Source organism: Syngnathus acus, chromosome 8, assembly GCF_901709675.1.
Source record: "Syngnathus acus chromosome 8, fSynAcu1.2, whole genome shotgun sequence".
Lineage (NCBI taxonomy): Eukaryota > Metazoa > Chordata > Actinopteri > Syngnathiformes > Syngnathidae > Syngnathus > Syngnathus acus.
The window spans coordinates 1,538,303-1,554,345 of record NC_051093.1 but is presented as its reverse complement, the minus strand read 5'-3'; the positions used below and the strand labels follow the sequence as shown (position 1 = coordinate 1,554,345).

Here is a 16,043-nt window from a genome sequence, read left to right as displayed (position 1 = left end):
CTACACACTCACACCTACACACACATGCACACACCCGCACACACACACACTGCTCTTTTTTTGGGGAGAAAGAAACAAGCATGTGACCAAGTTGTTCTCATCTCCTCTTGCCTCCCTACCTCCTCCAGTGGGCGAAGCCAGGAACCTGATCCCCATGGATCCCAACGGTTCATCGGACCCTTATGTCAAACTCAAGCTCATCCCCGATCCAAAGAACGAAACCAAACAGAAGACCAGGACCATCCGTTCATCCCTGAACCCATGCTGGAACGAGTCCTTCACCTTGTGAGCGATGCGCCCATGCGCCACACTGCTGTTTTTCTTTTTTTATGCCGATATGAATACAAACTGCAAAAAAAAATTGTCCTTGTGTATGCTCAGTAAGCTGAAAGTGTCGGACAAGGACCGCCGACTGTCCATCGAGGTGTGGGACTGGGACCGGACCACCAGGAACGACTTCATGGGCTCCATGTCGTTCGGAGTGTCCGAGCTGATGAAAGCGCACACGTGCGGCTGGTCGGTCGCCTTTCGGCGCAACGTTCGCATTTGCCGCATTTTGACAAACAGAGGCAAAGTCTAGAAACTCCGCTTCCGTCATTCAGGGCAGCATGACGCGTAGCATACGACGATTGTTTACCACACGGGTTACATCGGGCGGTTGCAATAGTTTGTTTGACTTTAGAGGCAATTTAGTGAATTTGGAGGGAGCCGTCCTCCTTGGATGAAAACAAATGTCATGTGTGCGCGTCTCTCTAAGGTACAAGTTGCTGAACCAAGAGGAAGGCGAGTACTACAACGTACCCATCCCGGAGGTGGACGAGGTGGATTTGGAGCTCCGACAAAAGTTTGAGGTGAAGCGAGCCCCAAGGAGGTTCACTTGCACATTCACAAGCCACATGAAAAATTTGTTCTGGAGTTCAACAAGTCAAAGTCATACATTAGATGGATTCACCGCAAAGCAAAATTTGTCACGTATAATTTTATCATTTGAGTTTGATGAAGTTCTCATCCCGCAGTACACATCAGTAATCAATATTATCTTTGTAAAGGCAGAATTTGTAATCTGGGTCAAATGATATAGTGGCCAATTGAAAAAAAATAACGGAACTATTGCCCATCTCGCCACACCGCTTTCTTTCTTTTCGGCCGACCTGCCTTTCGCCTTTACGGGAAGTGGCGCGGTTGCCGTGGAAACAAGCGCCGGTTACCCAGACGCGGTCAAATGTGACGGCGTTCGTTTGCAGCCGTGCCTTCGATGCTCTGACAACAGCAGCGTTCTTGTCGAGGCTTTGCTCGCTACGCTGAAACTAAAAAACAAACAAACAAAAAAACCACAGCTAACCAGTGAGTTTTTTTTCTCCCCCGTAGGCCTGCCAGTTAAATATCCACAATCTGAAGGTAGCCACTCTGCCTGCTCTGCCTGTGTTTCTCTATTTCTCAATGCTCTACTCTGGATTGTTTGTGTTTGTGCGTCCACAAGTGAATATGAGTCACCGACGCTGCCCCCACCCGCCCGACAGACCGACTCGACTCGGTTCGGCTCTATTCGACGCGACTTGGCTCGACTTGACTCTGTGTGCGCTTGGCCCAAGGCCGCGACGCAGGCCACAAACAAGGACGACGACGCTCAAACAACACGCACAAAAAAACAAGAATCTGCAAATTTCAAATTTCAAGCACTGCCTCCACACGCTCGACACATCACTGTCAAGAAAAAACATCTAATCTGTAATTGTGTCTATTCTGCGTTCAAAAGAAGAAAGTTGTGCCTTTCGGAATCAAGTCAGGACATTAGAAACAATCAGTTCACTGTCTTTCTCTTGCAGCGTTATGTTCATGTATTTTTATGTATGCATGATTTTCTTTCCGTTGGGTCCTTGATACTAGAAACACTGTTTTGTGCAAAAGACGACCATTTTGTCTAATAAGAAGCTTCTTGAACTCTAACCTTTGCTACGCCCGTCCCCTTGAGAATTCAGTAGGATTTAGTCACCAAAGCACATTTTGGAACCTGTTGTTTTGTTGGCGTAGCATCGGTTCCGCCGCACATCCGGTACAATTTCCTACTCAATTCTCTCAGCTGTTCACTTTTTGTGCGACGGCCGCCTTGGTCACAGAAAAGGCGGCCTGTTTGGACGTCGGTGACCAAAGGCGTCGTCATCCACGAGCGCTTTTGATTGCTGCAGAAAGCCAAGATGGGCCACGGCAAGAAAGTCATCACGCCTTCGGACCACCGGCGTTTCAGCTTCCCGTCGGGCAACGCCGAGCGTCTGCGCCTAAGCGACTTCAACTTCCTGGCCCTGCTGGGCAAAGGCAGCTTCGGCAAGGTGATGCTGGCCGAGATGAAGTCTACCGAGGAGCTGTACGCCATCAAGATCCTGAAGAAGGACGTGGTCATTCAGGACGATGACGTGGAATGCACCATGGTGGAGAAGAGGGTGCTGGCGCAGAGGGACAAGCCGCCCTTCCTCACGCAGCTCCACTCCTGCTTCCAGACCGTGGTGGGTGCAAACACGCACATGTAATTTCACCAATCACCACTAGATGGCAGGCAAGCATGTCGTAGTTGCACTTTGCTCTTCTACTGTGCTACAACGCCAGTTTGCCTAATCATTTTTGGGAGGATTTGGAATGAGATGCAGGACAAACTCAATAATATTCCTTTGTTTTGTTTGGTGTCCTCCAACATCCCAAAAACATTGCTGGTAGGCCGATTGAGCACTCCAAATTGCCCATAGGTGTGAGTGTGAATGGTTGTTCGTCTCTGTGTGCTCTGCGATTGGCTGACAACCTGTTCAGGGTGTCCCCTGCCTATTGCCTGACGACTGCTGGGACAGGCTCCAGCGTACCTGCGACTCCCCTGAGGACAAGCGGTCCATAAAATAGATAGAGAAGTTTTGTTTGGGTGGTGGTGGTGGGGGAGGGCTTGGTTTGCGCTTAGTTAAAACTATCGTGCCACTCAGTAGTCTCCTTTGTGTTTAGGATCGCCTTTACTTTGTAATGGAGTACATCAACGGAGGAGACCTCATGTATCATATTCAGCGGATGGGCAAGTTCAAGGAGCCACAGGCCGTGTATGTTGTTCTTTTTCCCTTGTCTTTTTCCATCCATCCATGACTGCGATGCAATACGACTTGAGTCATTATTTATTCTCCGCTTTGTTCCCAACAGGTTTTATGCAGCCGAGATCGCTGTCGGGCTATTTTTCTTGCACCGGAAAGGAATCATCTATAGGTAGGCGGAATCCCCTCTCCCAGCATCAAAATACACACATACCATGCATGACCAAACTCACATAAGACTTTTCAGTTAAACATCTTAAAATACTATTTGGAAGCAACGCATCGCATTTGTTTCTATAAAAGTGCACACACAATGTTGAATTGGCTATTCATTCAATGCTCCACAAAAAGTAGGCCGACCTGACATCCAAACGTGTCCGTGATCCGTAGCAGCTTGGGAAGCCGCTAGTTTGTGCACTCCACGTCAGAATCCAAAACAAGACCCATCCAGTCATGTCCAGTCGATTCGAATAGGAAACGAAAATCCAGCGACGTCCACTCGATCAGCTGTTCCCATTCACGGCGATCAAAATGAGTTCTTTTATGAGCTCGTAATCAAATCAATTGACCACAACTTGAAACAAAGCAAAACTTGCCTTGACGCACTTGACACCATGACTTAGCGCTTTTGGGGACACGTGCGCCACTGTGCGCCCGAACTGGGGAACTCCACCCCAGAGAGAAAAAAACAATAATAATATTGTTCTCAAGGGCCAGCTACGTATGAAGGTACTTACAAGCTCGAATGAAAGAGTAAAAAGAGAAAAGAAACGCTCAACAGCGTGTGGCTGTCACTGCATGCCCCTCCCTCCCTCTTCTCTTCTCCAGAGACCTGAAGCTTGACAACGTGATGCTGGACTCGGAGGGCCACATCAAGATCGCCGACTTTGGCATGTGCAAGGAGAACATGTACGAGGGCATGTCCACGCGCACCTTCTGTGGCACGCCTGACTATATTGCACCAGAGGTGAGGCGCGCATGGTGAGGAAGCGCTCACCAAGCCATCAACTCTCTGCGCACGCGAGTGCGTGCGTGGGACTGACATGCGCGCTGGTAAATTGGGGCGCAGGGGAAAATGCCTTTGTTGGCGCCTCTGTGAATAGCTGGCTGTAGTTAATTTGCTGGGCTTGGATGGCATGGATGCCTGTTGTTATTTTTAAGCCTCGCTCTCCTTTTCTTCCTCAGATCATTGCCTACCAGCCGTACAGCAAGTCAGTGGACTGGTGGGCATATGGAGTTCTGCTCTACGAGATGCTGGCAGGACAGGTAAAGAACCGCACTTCAATGGACGACATGAGATGCCGTCCCTTTATGACTACTTGCCTCTGCCGTCCAAAATTCCCAACAATTAGAATCACCCCCTTTCCCCCGGGTGCCTCACTTTAAAAATCACCAATATTTCCTCTCAACTCCGTCACGAAGCCCACGACTAGCCCTAAACAGGAACGCTAGCATAAATGCTAGTGCTAACACAATTTGAGGAGTTGTCCTAGTCCGAAGTCCGTGTGGGTTGCCAGAAACACCAACAAAGGGGACTGGTTGTTCTTTTGCGATTCAAATCTAGTGAAAGATGCGCGGCTCTCGCCTCCTCACTTTAAAATGACTTGACATTGAGCGTTTGTCCGCCACAGCCGCCGTTCGACGGCGAGGATGAGGACGAGCTCTTCCAGTCCATCATGGAGCACAACGTGTCCTACCCCAAGTCCATGTCCAAAGAAGCCGTGTCCATCTGCAAAGGGGTACGTGCGATGATGATGATGATAATGATGCAATATGGGTTGCAAGAATGAAAAGTGGTCAAGTGGCATTTTGTCGCCCTTGCTGGGTGTTTGCCAGCTGATGACTAAACACCCGTCCAAGCGGCTGGGCTGCGGGCCCGAGGGCGAGCGGGACATTCGGGAGCAGGCCTTCTTCCGCCGCATCGACTGGGTGCGACTGGCCAACAAGGAGATTCAGCCACCCTTCAAGCCCAAAGTGGTATTGTGCAATTAATTCCCAGCGCCACATCGCAAAACAGGCTGCAGTCGCTCAGCGTGTTCCCTTTTGAATGTGCTCGTAGGGCGGCAAGGGAGCGGAGAACTTTGACAAGTTCTTCACGCGCACGCAGCCCATGCTGACGCCGCCCGACCAGATGATGATTGCCAACATCGACCAGAGCGAGTTTGCCGGCTTCTCCTACATGAACCCACAGTTTGTCCACCCGTCACTGCACAGCGTGGTATGAGCCGGCGCCGCTCTGGACCGCCTTGGACGGGCCGGCCGGCCCCTTCTACCCCTGTCTTGTCCTCTAAAGTTCCGACAGCTAGCTGTCACTTCTGCATGATGTGACTGAGGAGCAAGCTCCCCGTGAAGCCCCCCCCCCCCCAGACTCACTCCTTGTGCTTTCGCCACTGGCCCGCCTCCCTCGTGCCACAATGCACGACAAGTACGACCTGTGTCGACTTTGGGGATTTCAAAAGAAGAACACTGGCGCCAAAGTACAAGTGGCCAAACATTATGAGGGGTCGCACTTTGAATGGAATGAGCACGGGCTGCCCGGCAGGTTTTGGGCCCATTACGCGGCGCTGTCGATCAATCCAGCTCCAAGAAGCTCTTTCCTTAAGCTGCTGCATGCCGACCTGGCAACTCTGCGCCAGCTTTCCCGTTGTCAAACTCGTACGTGTAAAGTTGAGCACCACAAAACGTACGGCGTATGTTTGAAGCCGCCTGTGTTTGTTGTACGTGCGCCATCCCCATTCAACACTTTTGCCTACAAAAAGCTTTTATACCAACAACTGAATGTGCTTGGACACCCCCGACCGCCCCCTCGCCTTTCCCCTCGCCGTCATCGAGGTGAGATTTGGCTTTGCGGTCACATTTCCTCTCCATCGTGGAGCTCCTCAAACGTTTTACAAGTCCCAAAACACTCGGCAGTCCAAGTAGCAGCAGTCAAGCATTGTGAAAATACGCTCGTGTCGTGGGCCAACATGTGGACTGGAGAGCGGGTTGGGGCCGTGTGCATGTGTGTGAGGCGAGGCGTGTTCCAAGCATGAACAAGAACCTCTGCATGACGCAGTGCACACTTGTTTGTCACTCCACATTTGGATCGAATTGCTTCTGTTGCCAAAAGTGCGTCGCCTCGCTTGCGCTCAATTCTGTCGGCTGGAGTTCTTGGATTCCACCTGACTTGAACGGCTGCCAAATTTCACCCCAATTCACTCGCATTCAGTATTGGAGAACGTTGACGTGTCTCACATTGAGAATCGGGATGGGAGGAGCTCGTCAAATGGGCAGAGAATATTCTTTTTTAGGCCTATGTGTCAAAATGGAACAACTCGAAGCTTCCGTGTGTATTTTAAACAATGACATTCCCGAGCTACAGACGAAGTTTTGCCAGAGTTGGAAGCACGGCCATGATTGTTTGTTTGTTTCTTGCCGACTCGTCTTGGTGTTCCTCTCGTCTTTGCTCTATGGCAGGGGTGTCAAACTCATTTTTTTCGCGGGCCGCATTGTAGTCATAGCTTCTTTCGGAGGGCCATTATGACTGTCAACCCAAATAAATGTATGAGCACCTCATATTATATACAGTAAAATCTACAAAACAAACTAACAAATAACTCGTTTTCAAATCAGACGAGCAAAAACTGGTCAAATATTTAAAAAATATATATATTAAAAGTGAAGACAATTTGCAATTCTAGTAATGACACGAATTTGATGCACAATTTATCTTCGCGGGCCACATAAAATGATGTGGCGGGCCGTATCTGGCCCCCGGGCCTTGAGTTTGACACCTGTGCTCTATGGCGACTGCTGTGTATGAATAAAGTATAACAAATATGCAGCGGTGGCTGTCGGTGTGGGCCTGACTTCTTTCAAGGTGGGTTTGTACAAAACTTGAATGGCTTGAGGGTGTTAGCGTTATTTTCGTAAAAACTCAACGTTAAAATGTGATCAAATACAACAAAATTTGAAGTTGATTCTCCGAGACTGTGTTTAGACAACGCAGGCCCTAGAGGGCGCGCTCTCCCTACTTACGTCAGCGAGGGTTGTTCTTGTAGTTCAGTGCTTCTCAAACAGTGGGGCGCGCGAGGGGCGCGGCGCGATACCGAGGGGGGCGCGTGTGACCCCACGGAATATGCTTTCGTTTTGGCTGTACTAGATTAAAGGGTAATTAGACATCCACTGCAGTAGGTGGCGGTATCACTGGAAGAGTGTGCGCAAGGAGTATTCGTGTAGAGCGCACGGAACATACGCACACAGCACAGAGCAAGCGATAAAAAGTGCAGTGGGACACCATGAAAAAATATTTAACAGGGTTGAAAAGAACGGCGGAGAGAGACGGAGATAAGAGAATTGAGAGTCACACGAAAGCTAAGACAAGGAAATATGACGAAGCGTACATAGTAGGGGTGTAAATCGCGGGTTTTGTCACGATACGATATCATATCGATACAAAGAAATCACGATACGGTATTTGCCGATATCTTAAAGCCTGCTGTGATTCATTCACAATACATCACGATATAGTGCTCTACGATCGATATAGAACAATATCCTGATTTATAACAATTCATACGCAAAATCAACAAGGTACTGCAAACTATTTAGGAAATTACAAGAGTATTGTAGTATACAAAGTGCTTATTTTAACACTGAACTTTATCAAATTCCTATATTTTTTCTCATATAAGTAAGTAAAGAAAAATGAATATTCTTTCTTTTTTTGTAATACCATTAACTTTAAAGTGCATTACTGAACTATTTAATTACAAAACAAAAATAAGTTCTTTATAATGAATGTAGTAAACATTACACCTTGACCATGTGTTCTAATCTAAATGCAAAAAAAAAGTGCTTCCAAACGAATGACTTGAAGCCCAAAGGGGAGCGAATTTCCTCATCTTCTTGGACACTAGCCATAGCACCAGCCCAGGAGCCGCGTAGTTGTCGCCTCCCCTTTCACGTGCCTGCTCTGCTCACAACACAACACGCCGCGCACTGCTCCCGGAAAGAGGAAGCAAGCAACAATGAACTGGATTTCAAAATAAAGTCGCGTCTAATGTCCGAGGTCAAAAACGGGCGATATAGATCGATGTTTACGTTTAGCATCGATGCCAACAAATCGTAGAGCATTATATCGATTAATCGATGTATATCGATGAACATAGCGCTCCACTTCAGTGTGACTACGATGGGAGACTGTGCCTTACAATGTTGGCAGCGGACAGTATGAAGCAAAATAAATTAAGGCGGCACTTATGAAGTCATTGCACCCCAATCACGCTGATAAGATGCTTGAGGGTAAAGGGAAATGTGCTTTCGGCAGTTTGCAAACATATTTTGTTAAGGCAGCGCTAGACTTATAATCATATCAATCATATCAGTAGTAGTGTACTCGTGTGGTGATTAATAAGTGGAAAGGAATGTGCAGGCTACAATGAATTTGTTTTCTACAAAGTATTGTGGAACAGGATGTCCAGACAGGGAGGATATCTCAAGGCCGGTGAGGAACAACTCGTCTTTGTGGTCTAGACACCTGTGCTGAGCAGGGGAAAAACCCAAACCAGGAGGAGACGACCATCGACCATCGACCAATCACCACACAATATTTTGCATGCTTGAATATTCATACTGTGTTTCTTTGAAACTGGGCAACCCGGAAGAATGTGTTGTCTTTGATGGTCACGAAGGCACACGAGTTTTTGTGTTAGGGACCCGAGACCCAGGCCTGTATCAGTTTGCTTTGTCAGGATTAAACAATTGCTAAATTCGGCCTAATTGATCTACTGGTCTTCTCTTTGACAGAACGAACTCGCAAAATTGTTAGGTGCGACAGTGGGTGGATTTGGACGTAACAACTCTTGTGTTAAGTGTTGATCATAATTGGAGTCAGATCAATAGCTAGAATCCGTAGCCTAACAATTTCTTGGTGACCCCGAACGTGATGTCAAGAGAAGGGTAATTGACAAACTCGTGGTCTGTATCCAGGTCATCGGACAGTTAGTCTGGGACAGCTGTCTCCCGGTCGGCGTATTTGGGAATAAGGAATAAGCGCACAACGTTGAGCTGGTACGACGTCTCCTCAACCCTGAGCTCATCACCGATGAGGTAAGCAGAATACCTGTTACTATATGTCGAAATTCTGCAAATTGAAAGAGGAAATTTAAGAGGAGACTGTCGTTCAGATCAAATAAGGTGTGCAAGAAGTTAAGACAATTAAAAATAGTTAAATTCCGCAGTGGGAGGGCAGGGCTCCTCTGTTTTCTTTTTAGGAACAGTTAAATTCCGTAGTGGGAGGGCGGGCTCCTCTGTTTTCTTTTTAGAAACAGTTAAATTCCGTGGTGGGAGGGCGGGCTCCTTTGTTTTGCTTCGTCGTGGCGGACAAGGGTGCGGTGACGATCGTATTCAAATAGCTGGGGTGGTTTTTTTTTTAGATCCCCGAGGAGAAGTGAGGCCTCCTCAAAAAGTATCCGGTGATAACAGTTCCTCCTGTGAGAGATAAGACCGCTAAAATGTCCAAAATGAGCAACCAAATTGGGGGGAGTGTGTGTGGTGAGAGGAATGAATGGAGTGAGAGTGTGTGTGGTGAGAGGAATGAATGGAATGAGGTTGAAGGATTGTATGCTGATGTGGAAGCGCAAATTGTGAGTGGATTTGACCGAAAAGAAGTTGCAAAGGAGCGCATGAAACACAGAAAAGTCTTCGCGAAATTGGAAGCTGACAAATTGTTTCAGGGCTTCCCAACAGCTTGGGACATGGAACGCCTGGCAAGGCAATTGCAGAAAAAAGAGTGTGTGGTGTTGAAAGGAAAGCTTGACCTAGAGGTTGAGAAAAAAAGCGCCGACTGGCGCAAGCGCAGGTTGCTAGAGAAGCACATTAGGGAGAAAGAGGAAGAGCGGCGCTCTCTGCACAATTTGGCGACAGCTGCAACAGCTTTGTTCGCTACTCAAAAGAAAATTCCCGTAGAACATGCAGAGAGTGAGAGAAGAGCAGAGAAGGTAGAGAAAGTGGTGAAAATAGACGAGGAAAGGAATGAATACAAGGGCATTTATCCATCTTTGCATGATGTGACACACCCGAGTGCCCCCACACTCGGAGTGACCAATGTTGGACCGCCGCCGTACGGCGCCCCCGGAGTGATGGCTCCGCTGGTGACCACACCAGGCGGCCAGCACTACGAGCCTATGGTGCTCCGTGATGTGACTGCGATGATGGAAAAAATGCCCCCACTTCACAGAGGAGGTAAAGTGTGGCTGAACAAATTTTTGGCTCTGATGAGTGGGCAGAGCTGTACACTCGGTGACATGCGTCAGACATTGGCAGGAGCATGCTCTCTAGTACAATTGCAGGCGATTGAGGAAGCAGCAGGCACAGCGAGACTGGGGAGGGAAGTGCCCTTGCCACAAGTAGCAGCGCCCCTGTTTGAAAACATTAAATTGACTTTCCCACAACCCACCGATCTGGCCCCCACTATGTTTCCTTATGATGTGAAAATGTCACCAGCACAGCATTATGTAACATGTGTGGAAAGTTGGATTGAAACCACAGGTCGTCATCCGGCTCTCTCGCCCGAGGCAGAGGTGCTCTTCCGGACGGCGCTAGTGGATGGACTTCCGCCAGACGTGAAGCAGCAGCTGATGTCAGACCCTGACATTCTGGTTTGTGCCGAAGCACGATTTAAACGTCATCTTTTGTATCACTGCAGAACGTTCACTGAGTCACAAGCTAAAGTTGAGAACGAGACAGACGCATTATCAAAACAGTTGCTGAAATTACAATTGGCAAAGATGCATGGTGAAGCTAAACAGTCAAAATCACAGAAAAAGGAAATGCAAATGTCACAGGCTCCTCAGGTGGTTGGGCGCGGGAGGGGCCAGTTCCGGGGTGGATACAGAGGCCGGGGAGTGAGTGCGCCTGCTTACCAGGGGAGGGCGACATACCATCCCTCTCCGTACAACGCATGTTTCATCTGCGGCGAAACCGATCATTGGGCAAAAGGATGCCCACAATATCGACCGCGCGGAGCTGCCCGCCCAGCCGGAGGCCCACCACCCCAACCCGGGGCGCCGATGCAACAGGCAGCAACAGCTCCATCTGGTGGACGGCCCTGGCAACAGCCACAAACACACGGAGGTCAGTACTACCAACATGATGATCTCTGGTGTGGACAATTTGAATAGGGCTGCCCGGGAAGCCAGAGAAGCAGTGGCGCGGCGGAGCCAATGCTTCATGTGACAGTGGAGGGAAAACCTGTGCAGATGCTGGTGGACACAGGAGCAACTTATTCATCAATAAACACTGCCCTACCTGTATCCTCACTGTCAAAGAAAACAACAACTTTAGTCGGCTTTTCGGGACAACCACGAACTCTGCCTTTTACCAAACCACTTGAGATGGTGATCACCCAGACGGGGTGTAGACTGTGGCACAAATATATCCATTCTACAGACACTCCGATCAATTTGATGGGGAGGGATTTGCTGTCAGCCGTTGAAGCTAAGATCCTGTGTGGGCCGGAGGGAGTGATTATTCAATTTCCAAATGGTGTCAGCATTCCGTGCTCACAGCAGCTACAACAACATGGCCAGTGGCTGATGGCGCCCCTACAGACAGAAGCAGAAACTGCAACCATCTACTGGGCCAGGCTGGAGCCAGAAACCCCTGCTGGTGGCGGTGTGTTCTCGACCTACCTACTGTGGAAGCCCTGGATCTGCTCACTGGCGCCATACCACCCACCTGTTGATCCTTTGCATTGCACTCTATATTATGACCGAAAAAGTGATGATGTTTATCGGGATTTGTTTGAAGAAATTGAAGGGCACATGTGGGATTTAACTTCATCATGCATTTTGATTGGTAAAGAGGGAGTTGCAGCAGCTACTGAATTAACACCTGAACAAATGCAGTGGTTCAAAATGACAGAAAAAGGGGTACCACACATTTCGCTAGCTCTTGCCCCAGGTCATGAAGCCAGACAATTGGGCTCAATGGTCAAACATTTGTTGCTGCAAACCGACTGGCGGAAAACACACATCCCTAATTTGTATTGGTCAGAGTCTCAGAAAACTTACCAAATTAAACAACCCATGGTAGACTCAGGGCTGCTGGAGATGATGTTGGTATCTCGCACACATGGCAGGGAATTAACTGATCATGAGGACGCTGAAGTAATGCTCGCGGCCTTGCCCGACACCTTGTGGTCCCAAGGTCCATTTGATGTCGGGTTTTGTCACTCGATGGCCCCTATTGGTCTCCAAATGGATGAGACGCAGCCTATCAAACGACCCCAATATCGTTGGCCGAGTGAGGCGGACCAAGGCATGGAAGACACTCTGTGCGGCCTCTGGGACGCAGGGGTGTTGGAAGTGTCATGCTCCGAATGGAACACCCCGTTAAGGCCAGTCCAAAAAGCAGATGGGAAAACATGGCGCATGGCACATGATTTGAGAGCAGTAAATGATGTCACTATAACTCCTGTTCTTCCCGTGCCAGACCCGCACCGAATCCTTGCATCATTGAACCCTGCCTATCAGTGGTTCACCGTAATTGATTTGGCTAATGCCTTCTTCTGCCTCCCGCTTTCCCCCTCAGTGCGGCACGTGTTCGCCTTCACTTACAAAGGGATGAAATTGCAATACACACGCATGCCGCAGGGATTCAAAAATTCGCCAGGATTGTTCAGTCAGGTCCTCAAAGAGCTCCTCGAACCATGCCAAATGCCGGATGGCACATTGTTGTTGCAATATGTCGATGATTTGTTGATTGCAGCAAAAGACGAGCAGACGTGTCTTGCAGGAACAAAGAAAGTGTTGTTGTGGTTAGGGGAGAAAGGGTTCAAGGTGTCAAGAAAGAAACTGCAATGCTGTCGCCAACAGGTCACTTTTCTGGGACGTGTGTTGACCCCTAGTGGCCTCGCCATGTCGCCTGAACATAGAAACTCCATCCTCCGACACCCACGGCCCGCCACCGTCCAGGAGATGCTATCATTCCTGGGGTTGTGCGGCTACAGCAGACATTACATACCCTGTTTTGCTGACAAAACTGGTGTCCTACGGGCCCTGATCCGCGAACAGGGGGCGAGGAATCTCAGGGCTTGCCTGGTTTGGACACCGGAGGCTGCTGAGGTCTTTGTGTCACTGGTGCAGGAGCTGGCCTCTGCTGCGGCTTTGGCCACTCCTGACTACACTCTGCCCTTCCATCTAGATGTTTCTATTTCAGGGAAATGTGAATGGAGCTCTGTACCAGAAAATGCAGCATGGACGTGCAGTGTTGATGTATTGCAGCGTCCCCTTGGACAACATTGAGCAACGACAACCCGATTGTTCCAGATATGCGGCTGGCCTGGCAAAGGTCTTACTCAAAACAGCCCACACGGTCATGGGGCATCCAGTTTATGTGTTAACTGATCATGCAGTGTCTTCATTTGTCGCATCGGCGGCGTTCACGTTGACTCCACTGCGACAAACACGGTTGTTGAAAATATTGACTGCCCCAAATGTCAACTATGTCCATTCCGGAGTGAACATGGCCGATCAATTGTTGGTGGGACCCCATGAGTGTGCATCAAAGGTCCAGACGGTGGCGAAAGTCCGACCTGACCTCTATTCCACTCCGCTCGGGCACGGTCGTGTGGTGTTCACAGATGGCTGCTGTTGGAGAGACAGGATGGGCTCCCTCCATGCGGCCGCGGCTGCGGTCGAGTGGAGGGATGGTTCCTTCCAGCCTCTTAAAGTGATGAAGCTCAACACCCACCCATCGGCCCAGGCGGCAGAAGTCTTTGCTCTGGTGTTAGCTTTACGACAATGCAAGGGGGAAGCCGTGACCATCTATTCTGACTCCGCTTATGCGGTGTCGGCGGCTTTAATCGATCTGGTAGGGTGGCTGCAGAATGGGTTCACGACGGCCAGAGGCTCGGAGATTGCGCACAAGGATTTGATGTTGCAGTTGTTTGAGGCGTTGAAGTACCCGAGCGAGGTGGCCATTGTCAAAGTGCCTGGTCACTCCAAAGCTGACACCTTAGTGGCTAGGGGGAATCGAGCGGCTGATGAATTGGCCAAGCAGACGGCCGGGTATGGCGGGGCAGAGGACATGATGGTGTCCCGCGGTCCACTAATTGTGGACGGGGAACACCCCGACTCCTGTTTGCCTCTGTCACTCTCGCATGCCGATCTGTGTGCCGCCCAGGGTGCCACGTCCCCGGAACAAAAATCGGTCTGGCTGGCAGCAAAGGCTGTCAAACGATCAGATGGCTTGTGGGTAGGACCCAAAGGACAGCCAGCTCTTCCGGAGGGAAGGCTGATGTCGGAGATCCTAACACAGGCTCACACACCTTCCCATGTGGGTCCCCATGCCATGATGATCCATCTTCGAAGTTGGTGGCATCCCAAACTCTCAGATGTGGTCTGGAAATTCGTTGCGGATTGTGAGTCTTGCCAGACGTTCAATGCACGCCCTACGTTGAAGCCTAAGCCCGGCCTGTTTCAGCCGGCCCCATGGCCGGGGGCAGAGGTGATCATTGATTTCACAGACATGAATACAAGAGTGAATGGAAAACGCTTTTTGCTTGTGTTGGTTGACGCTTACTCGGGCTGGCCTGAGGCATATCCGTGCTCGAAGGAAGATTCTGCTGCGGTGATCAAGGCTTTGATCACCCATTACATCCCTACCCACGGTTTTCCGGCCTTGATCCGTTCTGACAATGGTACACACTTTAACAACAAAGCCTTGGCCAAGGTAGAATCAATTTTGGGGTTGAAGCATCGATTCGGGTGTGTCTACCATCCTCAGTCTCAAGGCCGCGTTGAACGACTTAACCGAACGCTAAAAGAGAAATTGGCCAAAATTATGGCTCAGACGGCAATGAATTGGCTACAAGCACTTCCGCTTGCTTTGCTGTCTGTGAGACAATCCGTTAACAGGAGCACTGGATTCGCACCGTTTGAGTTGATGACGGGCCGTCTAATGCCGGGACCAGCGACGACGCTCGTCCCACCAGAGGATGTTCCGGTACCTAATTTATCTCATACAGCATACTGGTCCTATTTGTCTGCTTTGGTGTCCAGTGTTTCTGCACAGCTTGGAGAAAAATCCGCTGCGGCTGCGGCGGAGGAAGGTGTGTCGGTGGAGAAACAGCTCACGCCGTACGTGTACGTCCGAGTCATCTCCAGGAAGTGGACGGACCCCCGGTGGAAGGGCCCCTTTCGTGTCTTGGCCAGGACGTCTCACGCGGCCCAACTCGACTTCAAAGGACGCCGGTGGTATCACTACTCACAACTCCGTCCGGCCCCAGAGTTTGTTCCGTCAGGATGAAGGTATTCCTGGTTGGCAGTGTCCCGGACCCGGCCAAGAGGGGGGGAACAGAAGGAGTAGGGGAAGCAATACGGAGAAGGAAAGGGGAGGGCCTGAATGGTTTTTCGAAATTTGCGAGATTAATTTTAGGACTGTTATTTGTAAGTTGTATGTTTGTGTGGACAGTGATGACGATTGATGAGACCTTCCAGCAGAAAACGTCCCAGATTCAAATTTCACACACCACAAACAACATCATGTCTGAGCATCATTTAAACATCCGGTCCAAAAGACAAGTGACCGGGGTCACTCAGACACACCGGGGACACTGCGAACCGGTCCAATCATTTAAATGGGGGATCCAGGTTTGCATCCCTAAAAACGTGACAGTACAAATTATCATACCGTTTGAAAGTTTGGTGAACGGGCAGATTAGAGGACAGGATTATCGGGATTATGATTGGTATTTGACCAACGATTTGGTAAATAGGGGTTGGAAAGATCTGGTATGGGACACTAAAGATTGGTATAAGTCATGGGGGACTAGTGTTCAAGCAAAACAACATCAGCAAATGATAAAAGGGGAAAAAACGCAGACAGGCATCACCTTGTGGGTTAATGCTTCACACGATTTACATTTAGGAAGACGCACAGTAGGGTGCTGGGGTTTCCAGTTAAACATATATGTGTATAAATACCCGTATTGGCAGA

At 49.4% G+C, this 16,043-nt stretch overlaps 2 protein-coding genes across 2 annotated transcripts in view; both read left to right on the top strand.

Moving 5' to 3' along the window:
- The window catches only part of si:ch73-374l24.1 (protein kinase C alpha type), a 44,589-nt gene extending 38,042 nt beyond the window's left edge, over window positions 1–6,547 (top strand). Inside the window, exons 6-16 of the mRNA XM_037257166.1 lie at window positions 129–285; window positions 382–516; window positions 758–851; window positions 2,187–2,501; window positions 2,983–3,074; window positions 3,172–3,234; window positions 3,891–4,029; window positions 4,248–4,328; window positions 4,694–4,801; window positions 4,899–5,039; window positions 5,122–6,547. Coding sequence (XP_037113061.1) covers window positions 129–285; window positions 382–516; window positions 758–851; window positions 2,187–2,501; window positions 2,983–3,074; window positions 3,172–3,234; window positions 3,891–4,029; window positions 4,248–4,328; window positions 4,694–4,801; window positions 4,899–5,039; window positions 5,122–5,286 — 1,490 coding nt within the window. The 3' untranslated portion in view covers window positions 5,287–6,547. The remainder of the gene's footprint in view (window positions 1–128; window positions 286–381; window positions 517–757; window positions 852–2,186; window positions 2,502–2,982; window positions 3,075–3,171; window positions 3,235–3,890; window positions 4,030–4,247; window positions 4,329–4,693; window positions 4,802–4,898; window positions 5,040–5,121) is intronic.
- A 3,636-nt stretch (window positions 6,548–10,183) lies between these two features.
- Window positions 10,184–15,353, top strand: LOC119126194. Its single transcript, XM_037257328.1, is given in 3 exon segments — window positions 10,184–10,869; window positions 11,839–13,260; window positions 13,262–15,353. Coding segments are annotated over 3 exon segments (4,200 nt in total).
- The last annotated feature ends 690 nt before the right edge of the window (window positions 15,354–16,043 follow it).